Consider the following 14,968-nt stretch of genomic DNA (forward strand, 5'->3'; position numbering starts at 1 on the left):
TATATTTTGCAACGTGTTAGAAGTGGTTGGGCATCGGATATATCGTACCCTTAGCGTTTGCCCTCGACCACCGCAAACATGCTCTGGCTCTTCCGCTTGCTGGGACAGGCTGAACACATGAGCGGAAAGGGACTCGTCCCCCACACACGTCTTCGCCCCGAGAACGGCTTTGGCTGCCGGATGACCCGCCGCACCTCCCCGATGTCCCGCACCTCCGGCTTGGACAGACATGTGTCTCCCGCTTACCCTCAAGACACCGGTGACGTGCGGCTAATGGGCAGGAGGGCCTCCTATCCTTTTGTCACCGAGCGAAGTTCTAACTTTACCCTTGTGCTTCCCTTTGGACACTCTGATAACGAGGTTACGCTCAAACTATCCCAGTCAACACATAAAGCCCACCTGCGTACTGATATTCGCCGCGAGCTCGACATGTAGGTGGCGCCAGCGTCGCGCTGCTAGTGTGGATGCTCCGCTGAGCGGCCCGTAAGAATGCACACTGTGGGCGCGCTTCATGCCTTTTTCCCGCCGTATGTGCGCACTAAAGGTGCAAACAAGAGTGGTATACTCTAGTTCGGTTCCTCAACGTTCAATGTATAGCATGGAAGCGGAAGTAAGTTTTCATTCCTACGCCAAAAAAAGCGACGACTCATCGGGAATCTCAGAATGGCCGTAATTGTGACAACGAACTTGTACGCTGTGGCTCATAGCAAGCTCGATTTTTCCAGACTATGGCTTTAGGTCTTCAATAAAATCATAAATAGAAACAAATCAGGAAGCCTCGATCTCTGAAATTCAGTTTACAACGGCAATCTCAATCGCTTTCACTGGTAGCATGACGCATTCTTGCATTTGTGGGATGCCCTGAAATGGTAACACTACTTAACTGCCCCGAAATTGTTTCTAAGAGCTGTCGATATTTTTTGTGTGTTCAAAAGGCAACATAAAATTACTGAATTTTGATAAGCGCCGAGATATAAATGTAACTGTTCTAACGGGTCTTTTAAATGAAATTTTAACGACACTGAAGGAAGGTTTGATAAATAACGGTTTCGGATCACTTATTTACGGCTTTCGTCGCAAGTGAACTTGCGAATTGAATTGTCAACGCACGCAGTACAATCAACATCTCATGTTTAGCTAGGTTTTCGCAAAGTGACAAACAGGTTTACAGTGTGCAAACCGGACCTCACAGTGAGCACAAATTTTCTGTTACGACTGCTCTGTTGACCATTTGCGTTCCTTTTAAAATCTAACAGGTGCCTGGAACAGCGAGATGTGTTTGCATTTTTGCGTATAAGGTCGCTTCCGAACCCTAAAGATGGCAATAAATGAAGTTGCGCTGTTGCAGATGTAGTAAAACATTTCCTTTTTATTTCTCGTTGCGAATCAGCGCAACGGGTTCCCGGTGACTACTTTGTTTTGTAAACTGAATATCTCCTTTGTCTTGGCATTTAATTCTCGAGGATTGGTTAAAAAATGAAATTCAGTGCATTTAGTTTTCTTTCGGGAAGGGGGGGAGGGGGGTCCTGCCAACGTTGCAAAAGCAGCGAGAAGAGAACGCATGTAACGCGAAAAGCCAAAATATGGTTATCAGTATTACTTACAATCTAAACTACACTAGGCGTCGTGTTCTGTAGCGGTGAAAAATCAGTACGTATTTTCAAAACTGATTAACCCCCCTTTTGTCCGGGATTGTCCAGGAATTGTGGCTCGCCTTTTTCAAAATTGTATTGAAAGCAAGCATTGTGGGGAAAAAAAAAACAACGAGTCATGCACACACCCACACATGTGGGTAAGAACGTGCATTATATTACGCGTTTTCTCCTCTTTCTTTAAACTTAGGTTCTTTAAACTTAGGTCCACCTCAAGAGGTTAAGACGTGACCATATTAGGCATTTGGTTATGCTGAGTGAGACACGTTTCTGGACAAGGTGATTCATGTCGGATTTGAAAATGATATATATGAAAATGACACACGAAATGCCACATGACAGACGCAAACTCACAACTGCTTAATTTTAAATATCCCCTAAATAGAAACGTATTTTAAATAATACGTAAAATTAGCAACTCGATACAGTTGAATAAATGTTTATTCCTCCTCCTCAGTGTAAACAACGACTGTCCAAAAATTGCATTTATTTTAGAAAAGGTACGGGAAGGACACGATCACACAGGCGCTTGCGGGTGTAAAATACGTGTCCGGTAATGTATGGGCGATAGCGCACAGGTCGTGTGCAGTGTAAATGTTTTGTTTGTTTCTTCTTTCTATAAGGACACAGCGCAATTTTACAAGGGTGTGGAATTTGCACGCGTATGCACAGGTCTTGTCGCTTCTTACCCGTTTCGCGTACTAAACTTTTATCCTTTAAATAATCACCACGCCACCTTCAAAAAGCACCCTTCGACGTTCGCGATACGGCAGACGACTGCACTCAACAATAAGAAAAGTGCAATGTGTGGAAGCAATGTTTACAACACGTTTCACACTCAAGCGGTGACCACGGCGAAGATGTGTAGTGGAATTAAACCAGCGCATTAACCCGCAACGGCCGCTGATCATTGCGTTTCTAGAGGAAATGCGCAAGCAGAGGTAACTATGTCATTGCTTACTGCCAAACGAGCACACATATTGGTTGTTTTGTCGTGTGCAGCACGCGTCTTGCGCCGCACGCAACGTGAAAAAGCAGACGACGCGAGAGCGCCATCCACACTAGGAGCGGTTCGTCCCGCCGCCGCCAGGGGCCGACTGTGTTCGCGCTCGGGGCGAATAGTCTTCAGGTTCTTGATGACATGATGCACAAAGTTGAGCTTTTTTCATAAGCTGTAATGTTCCTTTTTGTTCTAAACAGGGCATAGAAGAAAAAAAGATAGCTGGACGCGGGTTCGATTCTCGGGCGCGGCGGCCGCTTTTCTGGCGGAGGCGAAAAGCAAAAAACGCCCGTGTTTTCGAGATTTCGGCGCGCGTTGAAGATCCCCAGGTGGTGAAAATTAATTCGGAGCCCTCCGCTACAGCGCGCCTCATAGCCTGTGATGCGTCGGGGCGTTGAACCCCACAATCAATCAAATCAAAAGATAACTCATTTAACTTTGTACTCCCCGACACCAAGTTACGGCGTTAACACCGCAGCACGGGCGTGCCAGTTTGTCGACCGTGCACGTTGTTATCACGTACTTGGGGCAATTTTGGTCTCCACGGTTTTTATACGTTTATATTAAGCATGAGTCCCTGCCGCATGTACTGTACGAGTGCCCCAAGTTTGCGGCAGGGCGGGCGGAGCTTCTGGCCGTGCTCCGAGGGGTGCGGCCGCTCGAGGAACTGCTTTGGCCCCCAGGAAATGCCAGGGAGCGGGACAAAGTGCTCGAGGCCCTGGGAGCATACCTGGGGGCCTCGGGGCTCCACAATGCACTAAGCTACAACTCTACGTAACTGCCCGGGTCGCAGTGGAGTGTAGCTGTTAGGGTAGAATTCCTGTGTGTGTGTGTGTGTGTGGGTGTGTGTGTGTGTGTGTAAGTATGCAGGTGTCCTACTCCTTCGTGTCCTGTATTTTGATATTTATTTATTTGTCTAGTGTTTGGTGTTTTTTTTTCTTTCACCTAACGTTGTATATAGGTTATTCTTGCCCATGTTTTATATATTTATATTAGCCCTCTACCCTATCCCCCTATTCCTATGAACTCTTTCCTCCCTATCCCACCTCCCCTACACCAGCAGGCGTTCCGGTGTCCGCCCCTAGGCGAGACAATTTACGCCTGTTGGTGGACCTTCCTTTCTTGTTTTTGTGCAATAAATACATACATACATAAGCATGAAGTGCCCGCCGGGACGCAAATGTTCCTTTAAAAATATTCATGCGTTATGTGGGCGGCTCCCGAGCACAAGATTGCAAAGCGGGGGTGGCACCACCACGTGGTGCCACCCCCGCTTAGAAATCCGGAGCTTAGAAATCCGGCTAATTTTCAAGCCTTGAGTTGCCCCCTACGCCGTGTAATTCCTTCCTGGTGCTGCTATGAACGTTCATGGAACTGACATTTATGCTTTCTATAAGGGAATTGTGTTAAACGTAAATTAGTTATATCCTAATAATTGCCCTAATATAAAGCCGTGGCTCTGCACCTTTGACCAGGGCCCGACGAACCAAAAGCCCGTGCACAGCTCGAGGCAGGGTTGCTGAGACGATGGTCTGTCCAGAGCGTCGCACTCGCTTTTGGCCGGAACGCAGAAAACTTGCCTCCTCTGGACGCCAGGTACGCACTTGACAGAACACTGCGAAACAAGGGAAGACATTAAAAAGCCTTCGAAGCACAACCTTCATGCGGCGAGTTAGATCCCCTCACTGCTGTCGGCACCCTGCTAGAAATCACATGAAAGAAGATGTTCCGAGAAAGCTTTGTACAAAGTAGGGGCAGCGACGTACCTCGGACCAAGCGGAGAAGAACCAGGTGCTCGAGCAGGGTGCCATCTCGCACACCTGTTCGGTGATGGGTCGTTCGGATGCCCTGCAGGCAGTCGCGTTGAGGCCCGGCCCGCAGCTCACCTCACGCTTGCGCAGCCCTTTACCGCACTCGCTGCTGCACTGAAAGAAGAGCGGGACCCGCCGGGAGACAGCGTTGTGTAGGCGGCAACGAGTAACTACAGCGCAGCTAGCAGGGCGGGAAACCTAACTCCCCTGCCCATCAAGAAATCCGGCTGTATAAAAACAAATAAATAACCCCACTCATCAGTGTTCGCGGAAGAATCGAGGTCTACGATTGTGTGGAAGCTTACTGGGCAACAGGACGGGCATGAATGGCCCGACGAGTAGACTAAGAGCGTTTCACGTTGAAACGCATAAAAACACTGAAAAAAGTATGTTGATGCAGAAATGGGATGGGGCACTGAATCAGAAGCCGGTTTGGTCGTTTTTATCTTGGAAGCAAGTACTTGTCAAAGAGTTTCAAGTGAGTGCCTGCGTGCGCGTCTGGGCTCTGAATGAGCCGCATGTTGAGGATGGCCTCTCTCAATCGACTGCCCAGCTTACGTATGTGATGGGTTGGTTCCACGCTTCTCTAGGCGGAAGAGAAGGACTTTGATTTCACTCCTTATCCCGTTTGATGATGCATCATCCCGTGATAACCCTGGCTCCTCACGGTGAGCATTCTCCTCTAGTGACTACTCATCTGGACTGCCTCTCATCTGCTATTCAATGATTTGAGCAGCGGAATGACATTGTCTATCATGCGAAGCCAGGTCACGAACCTGCTCCTCATTGCGCTTCTGACGTTCGTGAGGCCAGGGTGATTACTATGTCGAGCAGCCTGTATACGTGCGTGCTGACATGTGTTGGCTGCTTGGAACCGTGCGTATTTTGAAATAAAAATAACAGCTGAAACCACCTTCCTGCGTGAAACTTCACACTGCACCACTTTGGTCAATAACAGCTGTGCTTAAAAGGCGCGGACATGAAGGGACGCACCTTTCCCCAGGGCCCGACTTGCCAGACGGCACAGGGCTCCAGGTTGCAAGGCCGGACGGAGGGCGGCTTCTCGTCCTGATGGCAGGCCGAATCGCGTAGGGCTCCTCCCCTGAATCCCACGCAGACCACGGGTCGTCGCTGAAGGCCCTCGCCGCACGAGGCCGAACATGGAGACCAGTCGGCAGTCACCTGCCAGCGGGGGTAGTCGGCTGCGCCACTGGCACCGGACCTACTGCTCCTGGTACCCAGCCCGGCGGACCACGTAAGAGGCCTTCAGAACTGGTCCAATAGTTGCTTCGGTTCGACAGTTAACCCTTTCGGCTCTAGCGTCCGATATTTAGGACATGAACCAAAAGGCTGCTAGCAATTCGAGAACAAAACCAAAGAAACTACTTTTCTGGGAAATAGTTCTTCAAGGATGCCTCTATCAACAGATACCACTATTGTTCTTTTTTTGCTAAAACTGAACGCTCGAAAGAGGAAGGCATTGCATAAACTGACGTCAGGGTGGCCCCAAGGACTGAAGTCCTAGTTAGATGACATGGCTGATAATCCAACAATACTTGCTCTACCAGCCCTATTTCTTGGTTGTGGGCTCAATGCTTTCCAAATTTGAGGAGAACAAGCAAAAAAAAATTCCGTAAATTTAAATTTTATTTGCCTGATGACCTAATTAGACGTCATTCTTGTAAATCGCTAATTACTGCATCACAAGCTCAATTTATCGTTTGTAAGCTTAAAGGGCCCCAAAATTAAAGAAAACATACAAAAAAAAAGTTCTGCATACGAAGGAAAAAATCAGGGCTAAGAGGGTTAATTAAAGGTGCTTTGTTATCCCCTGAAATGTAGCCACAGATATGTTCCCTTATGCTCCGATGGGTCAAATAGCATAAACTGCATGCGGGTATATACAGTAACGTGAGGGAGCATCCTAAAGGGAGAGTAGGAAATCTCCATAGCTGGGCTTCCTTGCAACGCTCTAAAACGACAAATTAGCATGACCAAACTGCCCTACGCTGATTATATTTCTTTACTCAAATCGCAGCTTGGGTCATGTTATTTGCCAAATTCGCACATTTAGTCACGCTGATTTGTCGTTTTGGAGCGTTGTAGAGGAGTCCACCTGCGGCGATTTCAGTGCAGGCTGTTGTGTGTATTGTTTGTCGAGTTCTGTTGTTCGGTACATGGAATATCGGTACATAGAATAGCGCATGCAGGCGATAGTCCTACGGCTGATATCTCGAAAACCATGGCATCGTGCGACGTGGGTAGTTTATATTTGTAAGGCAGAGAGTGATACACTGGAGAAGCAAAGCTATAAGCGGACTGCAGCTTTTCATGTGACAATGTTTCATCTTGTTCGCCTTTTTGCAAGTGCACATTAAACGTTGCTATCCATGCAATAAAGCTAGCATCACTTGAAAAGACCGATAACAAAAGGTTAATACAACATGACTTGTTACTCGTTGAATACCTTTCAGATGTCTTTCCTGCTTGCTAATATTTGTTATTGTAACTACAGCTCTAAATTATGTCGTGCTAACCTTCTCAGTGAAGGGTTTTGATCCATGCTTACAGATTTTTTGTTAGCGTACTGAGCAGCTACATTAGAATATTGCTTCCATAATTTTGCTGCAATTACCTCTCGCATCATTGATGTAGAAAATTATGCGCACGATTGCGTTAACACAAATATGATGTTCGTTTCAAACCTATCGTTTTTTTTTTTTTTTTTCATGTGTTTCTGGTCTGACCTAAGATACTTTAAACGCGTTTCGGAATGCCAAGGCGTCTGTCCCATAACTCAACCCCGAAATGTGCGCTGAATGTACACTTTTTGAGAGCGTAGCTGTTGTTTCTGACCGTAATGTGTGCGGCGTCATCAGAAAACCCTGGGTCATAGTTGCTCCCGCCATTTACCGCGCATGCGAGCACGCGCCTCACGAGGAACGCCCGGCGTCGTCCAGGCTTGCCCATGTAAGCCCGCAAAAAATACAAAGAAAACAGTTCACGTGTGCCTGAAGGGGGGAGCGCAAGACAGCTCGCGAAACAGACGCCGGTTGCCGCCGGTTCTAGCACGTGCTGACGCGTTCCACTTTGGGAGAAATGTGCAAGAAAGCCTGCGGACAAAACGATCCGGGCCCGCCAATCATGCATGAGGAAGGCGACGATATTGATGGATATGACGATGACTACTACTACCACAGTGAAAAGCGACGATGGAACATGTCAATAAGCAATTTCAAACCTAATACAATGAATGCGTGGTGGTGTGTCCTTCAGTGCTTAAATAGAAAGAAGTTCTCCAGCTTCGCTGTGGTTCAAGCTAGCGTCACTTTAGTGACGCTAGTTCAAGCCTTGCGCGACTTAGTGCTAGCTTCGTCATTTTTTTTAGATGCAACTGCATCTCATTCACTCGCCTTGTCCCTGCATCCGGCGGCGTCGGCGTCCGCCCCTCCCCCATTCTTCTCGCCGCGCGAGCTGCGCTCTCCGCCGCTCACCCCCTTTCCTCTCCGATAGCGAACACTCTCTCGCGAGGGGCATTGGATTGGATTCGATTGGACTGGCTTGGCTTGGCTTGGATTTGGATTGGATTGTGTTGGATTGTGTTGCGTCATAGCCGCGGCAGACGCACTGGCGCCGGCGCGTCCCCTTACCGTTATGCGCGCTATAAAACGCGGTGCCTGCGCCGCTCCGCTCCATCGTTTCAGCGCCGTTCCTCCGCTGTCCAACGCTGCAACGTGAACCCCCTATGCGTCGCATCTACACAGGGGTTCCCGCGAGTGGAGGTGGGAGTTTTTTTTCTGGGAAGCGAGATAAAACTACTCCAGCGCGCCTTCCAGATGCGCCTAATAATATGCTGATGTTTCTAATTATTTATTTCCCAAATAAAATTAAATCATATTTTAAAAATTCTGCAGATATTCAGAGAATTGTCTACTAATGCGTAGACATTGTCTACGAATTGTCTACTAATGCATTTTTATGCCGCTTGTCTTGACTGTAATTTTTTTGCAACCAAATTTTTTTGGTTTTGGTTTTGGTTTTGGCCCAATTGGTCCTGCCCGACCAATTATCGCCATCTACGCTATTATAACGATTAGAAGTGGACCTTTCGCGAAATCTGCATTATTGCATCGCAATTTTCCGTTTCTACTATTTTTCTTATTGTTTTAGTGTTTCAAAATTTAGTTCGACCAATTATCTCCATTTACGCTATTATACAAATTACAGGTGAAACTGTTTCGAAATCTGCTATATTGTGGAAATGTCATGCGTTATATACGTTTTGTCTATTTCCGTAATTTTTCAATGTTTTTATTGTTTTTTTTAGTTTTTAAAAAGGTCGTCCGACCAATTATCTTCATTTACGTTATTATAATGAACACATTTTAAATTTTCGCGAAATCTGCATTATTGTGGAAATGCAGGGCGTTACACGGTTCGCCATTTTCGTAATTATTTTATATTTTTCTTATTTCTTTAGTTTTTCAAAATTTTGTGCAAGTAGTTATCTCCACTTACGCCATTATAGCGATTACAGGTGGAACTCCCGCAATATGTGCATTTTGTGGAAATGCAGGGAGTTACGCGGTCCTGGATGGGGGGTACTCGGCAAAAAATGCTACGCATGAAAATTACTAGTCTAACGACAACCTTTCCCGCCCCCAGTGTTTCTAAAGTGGGCTTTCTTGCATATACCTTTATAAGGCAGGTAAACCAGCTTTCAGTAAATGCAACCCGAGCCAGCCTTTGCGGGCTGATGTGGTGCTCACTCGAGCTGCAAGTGCTGGCGTTGTTCTGCACCACTACACGGCGATAATAGGTAAGAGAGGAAATATAACTGGTTTATACTGCCGGCAATGTTCCAAGCAGCCTGAAAAAAGGCTCGGGCGCCCATGTTAATCCGCGCAAAAAAATACGCATCCATACTAGCACGGCGCTGAAGAGATGGCAACGAATAATTAAAAAAAAGTTGCAGAGGAAGTATAAATTAGTTCGTCGTCGAGGGATAGTTTTGAAGCGACACTAGCGCATTCTCCACTGATGATACCCGAGCCCTGAAGGTCAGCTAAGAAGGCCAGACAAGGGCCTTGTTTACATGGCTGCGACAGAATTAGGCCTACACCCGCCGCTTGATAACCGCAACCGGTGGCTTTTTCGGCCATGGTTGCCGGTGACGGGAAGTTTGCTGCTTGGGATGCACATCGCACTAAGGTTTTTACATTCATGAGTAAAGGCCGCTTTTTTTAATAGGTTTCGCAATGCCAGAGGTTGATCGTCCGACGACTGCCGCTGAAAGTTATTAATGACTGGCAGGCCCGGATTGGTTTGTCCGCAGGCTTCCACATCTCTCCAAAAGTGCAGCGCGTTAACACGGGCTAGAACCCGCGGCAGCCGGCTTCGCGAACTCGGCGTCTGTGCGTCTGTTCTTCCCACCTCAGGCGCGAACGCACGTGGCGAGAAGAAGAGCACGCGAAAGATCACGCCGCAAACGCTGGGAAGAGTGTTCTCGAAGGTCGAGCTGGCCGACGCCGGGCGCTCCTCACGAGGCTCACGCTCACGTGTGCCCAGTGGTGGAACTAAAAGCTTAAACAGCTCTGCTGATAAATAAAGAGGACATCAACTGGTTTGATGCGAAAAAAATATGATCGAATTATTAAATACACTCTCTCCATTTGTGCTACCGTTCTGCAGCATTGAAGTACCAGCGACCGCTACCGTTGCTTGTGACTTCACTGAGCTAATACTACTCCGGGGACTCCTGGTTGAAGGGTACGCTATGCATGGGTAAGAGGAGCTACCTGATGCTTGAAAAGGGAATTGTACATGGGACCAGCATTTAAACTCATTTTAAGAGTTACCGTGCCGGCCTCCTCACTTATAGTGAACACAGCCGCTGTCACCTGTCGCTGAAGTGTCATTAGCAAGTTGCTATCGCCGTTGTTTCCTTATCGTTAGTGAGTCATTAGAGAGCTATAGCAGAGCGGAGAACAGGTCCCGGTACAGTGCCCGGTAGCTGACCGGTCCCACTGCACATGCGCAGAGCGTGAGAGACCGGCGTGAGAGTGCACGGTTGGTGCGCAGGGGCACCGACCGTGCACCATGGGCGCCGTACCAGGACCGGTTGTCCGCTCTGATCGTCTGCAATCGTGGACTTAAACCTTCGTGATGGCCGTGAAGGTTGCGTACAGCTTCGCTACCTTCAAGCCTTACGCGTTAGTGTGAGCTCCCTTCATTTTTTGCGGGAATGCAGGGCGTTACACCGTCCTGGCTACTTGGCAAATAACGCTACGCATTAAAATTTATTTATACTAATGAAATAAAATAAATTGATAAAAAACAAACTTGCGGCCACAAAGAGTAACGCTTTCACGTTCACACACGTAAGCCACCGTAAGTGTCCCTGGGAACCTTTTATTAAAGCGAATGCTTTCTGAGTGGGACTGATGGCGTCCTGCCAAAAACTAATGCATCTCCCCATAGACTGGTTGGTCGACCGCTCACTGGACACAAGGCGCGTGCGTGGAACCAGACCTCCATTGTATCAAAATGGTTACTCGAAAATCGCGTAAAGAGGACGGTTCTAGGCAAGAGAATACACGCATCGATCATGAAGGAGCACAATAGTATTCCTTTATCTCATAAACCACGTACAGGTGTATCCGTTTAGATCATTCGTAGATGCGTTTACTTAGTGCGCAAACAATCGTCGCATGGGTTCGTTCTTCGTTTGCGGTTTGGGTCTTTGAAGGATTGAAGATCGATTGAACGCACTTTCAGCGAAGGTTGACGCACTTTTGACCCAGTATTGATGTCAGAAAGCCTTCGCGATTTTCTCAGTTTTCTTTAAAGAGGAGACGGTAAATTTTATTCCGCTTCAATTAGTGAGTAATCGTTCGCTTCCCATGGGAAATATGCAGGGAATTGCGCAGTTGACGTGGCCTAACTACAACATTTACAAAACGAAACCTACATTGGGTTTTTTTTTCATGCCGTAAAATAAAACAAGAACAAACAAACAAAAAAACGCTCCAGATAAAAGGATGAAACAAAAAAAAAAAAACGCTGCTGCTTTTTTTTTTCTTTTTTTTTCGCCGAACCCGTTTGAACCCATTCGAAGCGGTTCGAACCGGAAATGGATGGTACTCGGGACCCGCAACCGAAACCTCACCCGAAAAAATCCGGTTCGACACCCTGCTGATAACCACGACTGCTCAGGACGGCTAGCGCGCACAAAAAATTGGCCGCGCATCTGCTCCTTTCGTTGCAAATGTCGACGCAAGACGATAGTCCACTGGCGCCCCTGGCAAGTAAATGCGCCTTAGTAAATGCATTCCTTCTCTTTCCCGCCCACCTCTCGTGCTGTTCATCTCTTCCTTCCAAGATAACACGCTAGAGGTTTGCTCAAGTCAATTTAAATTTACCGCGTTCTTCTACTTCAAGTCGGGTGCCTCGATGTCAGCTCTGCGGCACGGCGGAGACACGCGTGAATCGAGGCACCCGACTACAACGCTTAAAAAACCACGTTGCCCTACTCCACCAGCGTTCCAAGCGGAACGCGGAACCTCTCTAGCGGAATCTTTCGTTGCTGTTGCCGTTTGATTTTTTAGAATTCCGCCAGGTAGCACGGGCAACAGCAGGCGACGGTTTTTTGCAGTTGATGTAGTATTTTATTTGCTATCGCAAAAAAGCAAGCATCCATAAAATTTTTAACAAATGACAACTGCAAATATCACTCATGTATTGATTTTCTGCCTTATATTTGCGTAATGTCTTGTTCTTGCTCGACAATGTTGACAAGTATGAACATTAACACCGGACTTAGACGTTTAGATTTGACTGTGAGTATATAAGACTATTGCGCAGTATCTGTTTCACTTTGGCCGGCTGGCTGAATCGAGTGACATACAGACAGACAGACAGACAGACAGACAGACAGACAGACCAAAATTTTCCCGTTCAAGTCGTCTTAAAAAATGCGCGCCAATTCACCCTGTGAAGGTGGTTGGAAAGCGAAGCTGCAAACGACACCCACAACGATTACCCATGCGATGTCACTTGAATTCACACACGTGGCTCTACAAAGAGTGAAACCACAGACAATTAAAAGCACTTAACCACCCTCTTTACTAATTCAAAGAGACATTTTTTGCTAAGGTTAAATTAATGCATGATTTATGAATGGTGGTTGGTTGAGTTGTATTGGTGAAGCACGTGAGTGGAAACATTTTTTTTTTATAAAATTAGAGGAAGCTCAAACCCGGTGTTAGACGTTGTCACTTCTCCTCCATCTCTGCCGCCGCCGATGGAGGCGACGAATCGGCGGCAGAGACGGAGGAGATGTGAGATGCCATGCGTTGGGGTGATCTTCCTTTGATTTTTATAACTCCTAGCGCATGCGCAAGGCGCGCACACGGCCGCTACACGTGCCGTGGGCGGAGCGCACAGTGGCGCGAGAGGTCGCGTGACGCTATCACGTGGCATTCAGGGAGGACGCAGGGGATAATTAAACACGCAGATGTGCTCGGCGAGTGCACCGTCTGTCTCCCCCGTCTCCGTGTGGGCTCGTAGCTCAATCGGTAAGACAAGGGGCTCTCGCTCCATTTCGCTATTCATTCCAGGTTCGATTCCTGGTCGTGCCAGTAACTTTGTTTATTTGTTTGCGGGAGTTTTTGTTGTAACCAATGGTAGCCACAGAACGTTTGGGGGCTATAGGTAAAAATCTTCTCTAAAAAATCGCCCAATAAGGCAGCAAGTTCCCGCGCTGAAAAGCAACGCATCCATAATCAAACTCTAATTTTGACAGCTACCGCCAGCTTCTGGTGCGGCTACGTCGGTCGATTCGGCGTTCTGTTACGCAGTTGTGCAGGTCCAACTGCACTGGCACAAATCCGCTGCCCACCAGTCTGGTCACCGAGTTCATGTTTGGTGAAAAACAAAACCAGGACCTAACGTTGTTTGAAAGGGTGCTTGTGGCTCACGTTTGGTTAATCTAAAGAAACGTGATTGAGCATTTCGATACAGTGGCAAAAAAACTATACTACAGAGATTAAACGAGCAAGGACAGTAAATGAAATGAAATAAGGTACATCATGGGGACAATGGTGACTTCTTGTGAGTTCTGCGCGTACACGTAGGCCATAGTCTTATTGCTTGCATCTCGAAGGCCGCGACTTCGAGCGAAGTGATAGTTGGTATAGAGGCCGAGCATAGTGAGGGGTCCCGCATGTCTTTCCGGGCATATAAGTACAAGCCTACATTTATTCAACTGCGTCATTTAAAGAAAAGCTAGAACGTGGCCTCAACGCCTTCTATGAAGTAACGTACTATTTGCGTAGCGTTCTTTGCGTCGGGTACGTGCGAGCACTTGATGACTACTCCTATTATGCCACCGGAAACCCCTATTAGCTTTTCTTCTCTATTTTTGTGTGAGTTCGCTCTGCTACAACTCTGTCCCGCGGTGCAATGTCAGCAGTGGAAATCTCAAACGTACACGGAAACACAAGAGCGGGACTGCAGACTCACCGATCAACGCTTGCCGCGGGGCACGGTTGGGTGTTGCAGGGCGTCAGGCGGTGCGGCGGCGTCAGGGGCGTCCTCGGCCGAGCCAGGCCGGAGCAGTGCTCGTCCGGCACTGGGGCTCCACTGGGGGCGTGCACGCAGTTCACCACCGCCTTCTGCAGCCCTGCCGAAAGCGCCCGGTTTATGTCCCAGCCTGCTGTACGCTTACTGCGCAGTGGAGCTGCCTATCATTTAGCACCGGACCAAAGTGACGGCGCTCTCAGAAACGTGACAAAGGCTACCAAAAACACATGAGTGTTCAACAGTGGCGGCTAAAAAAAATACAATTTCTGCAAGAGTTGGACAAGCCGCCTAATTTTGCACCAATGTTTGCACGATTTGTCGTGGCTGCGACTATTTTATGGAGAATATGAAGTGTTTCGGGCAAATTTCAGCTCTTGTTAATACTGGCGAGCCTCTGCTGAGCATGAGTCAGAAAACATTCAGTGCTTCCAGCAGTTTTGTGTGTTAAATCAATGGCGCCTCCGTAAAAAAAAAAAAAAAAAAAAGAAAGCGGTGGGCAGTGGAACAATTAGTCTGTTCACCACAAATTTTGCTTCACAAGCAATATGCCTGCAACGATGAGTGTTTTGTGCAAATCCGCACAATGCACGACATACACACTGTCTGCAAAAAAAAAAAAAATACTTAGTGCTGGGCTCTGCACCCGCATGGGAGGACTGCATGCATCAAGTACCCTCGGCTATCATGGGAGTCAAGGTTGTTTCGGTAACCTGAACTTCGGTAACAAAAGCCTTACTAAGCCTTGAGGCTATTAAATAAAAGAAAAACAACAACAACAACAAAAGCCTGACCAGGGCTAGTTGGTTGAACATACTGAATAATTTGAGGCGCTAAACAACGGGGAGCAGAAGAAACACGTAGACATGTGTGTCTACGCATGTCTACGCGTTTCTTCTGGTCCTCGTTGTTTAGCGCCTCAAATT

General features: G+C 47.5%; 1 protein-coding gene across 2 annotated transcripts in view; it reads right to left on the bottom strand.

The window, feature by feature from the left end:
- LOC144170114 (ADAMTS-like protein 4) overlaps nt 1-14,968 on the bottom strand; it is a 74,140-nt gene that overhangs the window by 4,993 nt on the left and 54,179 nt on the right. For both annotated transcript variants that reach the window (XM_077699690.1, XM_077699689.1), the window contains exons 10-13: nt 13,986-14,145; nt 5,457-5,694; nt 4,419-4,577; nt 4,118-4,267 (exon numbers count right to left, since the gene is read on the bottom strand). In XM_077699690.1, the coding sequence (XP_077555816.1) occupies nt 4,118-4,267; nt 4,419-4,577; nt 5,457-5,694; nt 13,986-14,145 (707 nt within the window). The remainder of the gene's footprint in view (nt 1-4,117; nt 4,268-4,418; nt 4,578-5,456; nt 5,695-13,985; nt 14,146-14,968) is intronic.

Source organism: Haemaphysalis longicornis, unplaced genomic scaffold, assembly GCF_048455015.1.
Source record: "Haemaphysalis longicornis isolate Haplotype H1 unplaced genomic scaffold, Haemaphysalis longicornis Haplotype H1 scaffold_2, whole genome shotgun sequence".
Classification (NCBI taxonomy): domain Eukaryota; kingdom Metazoa; phylum Arthropoda; class Arachnida; order Ixodida; family Ixodidae; genus Haemaphysalis; species Haemaphysalis longicornis.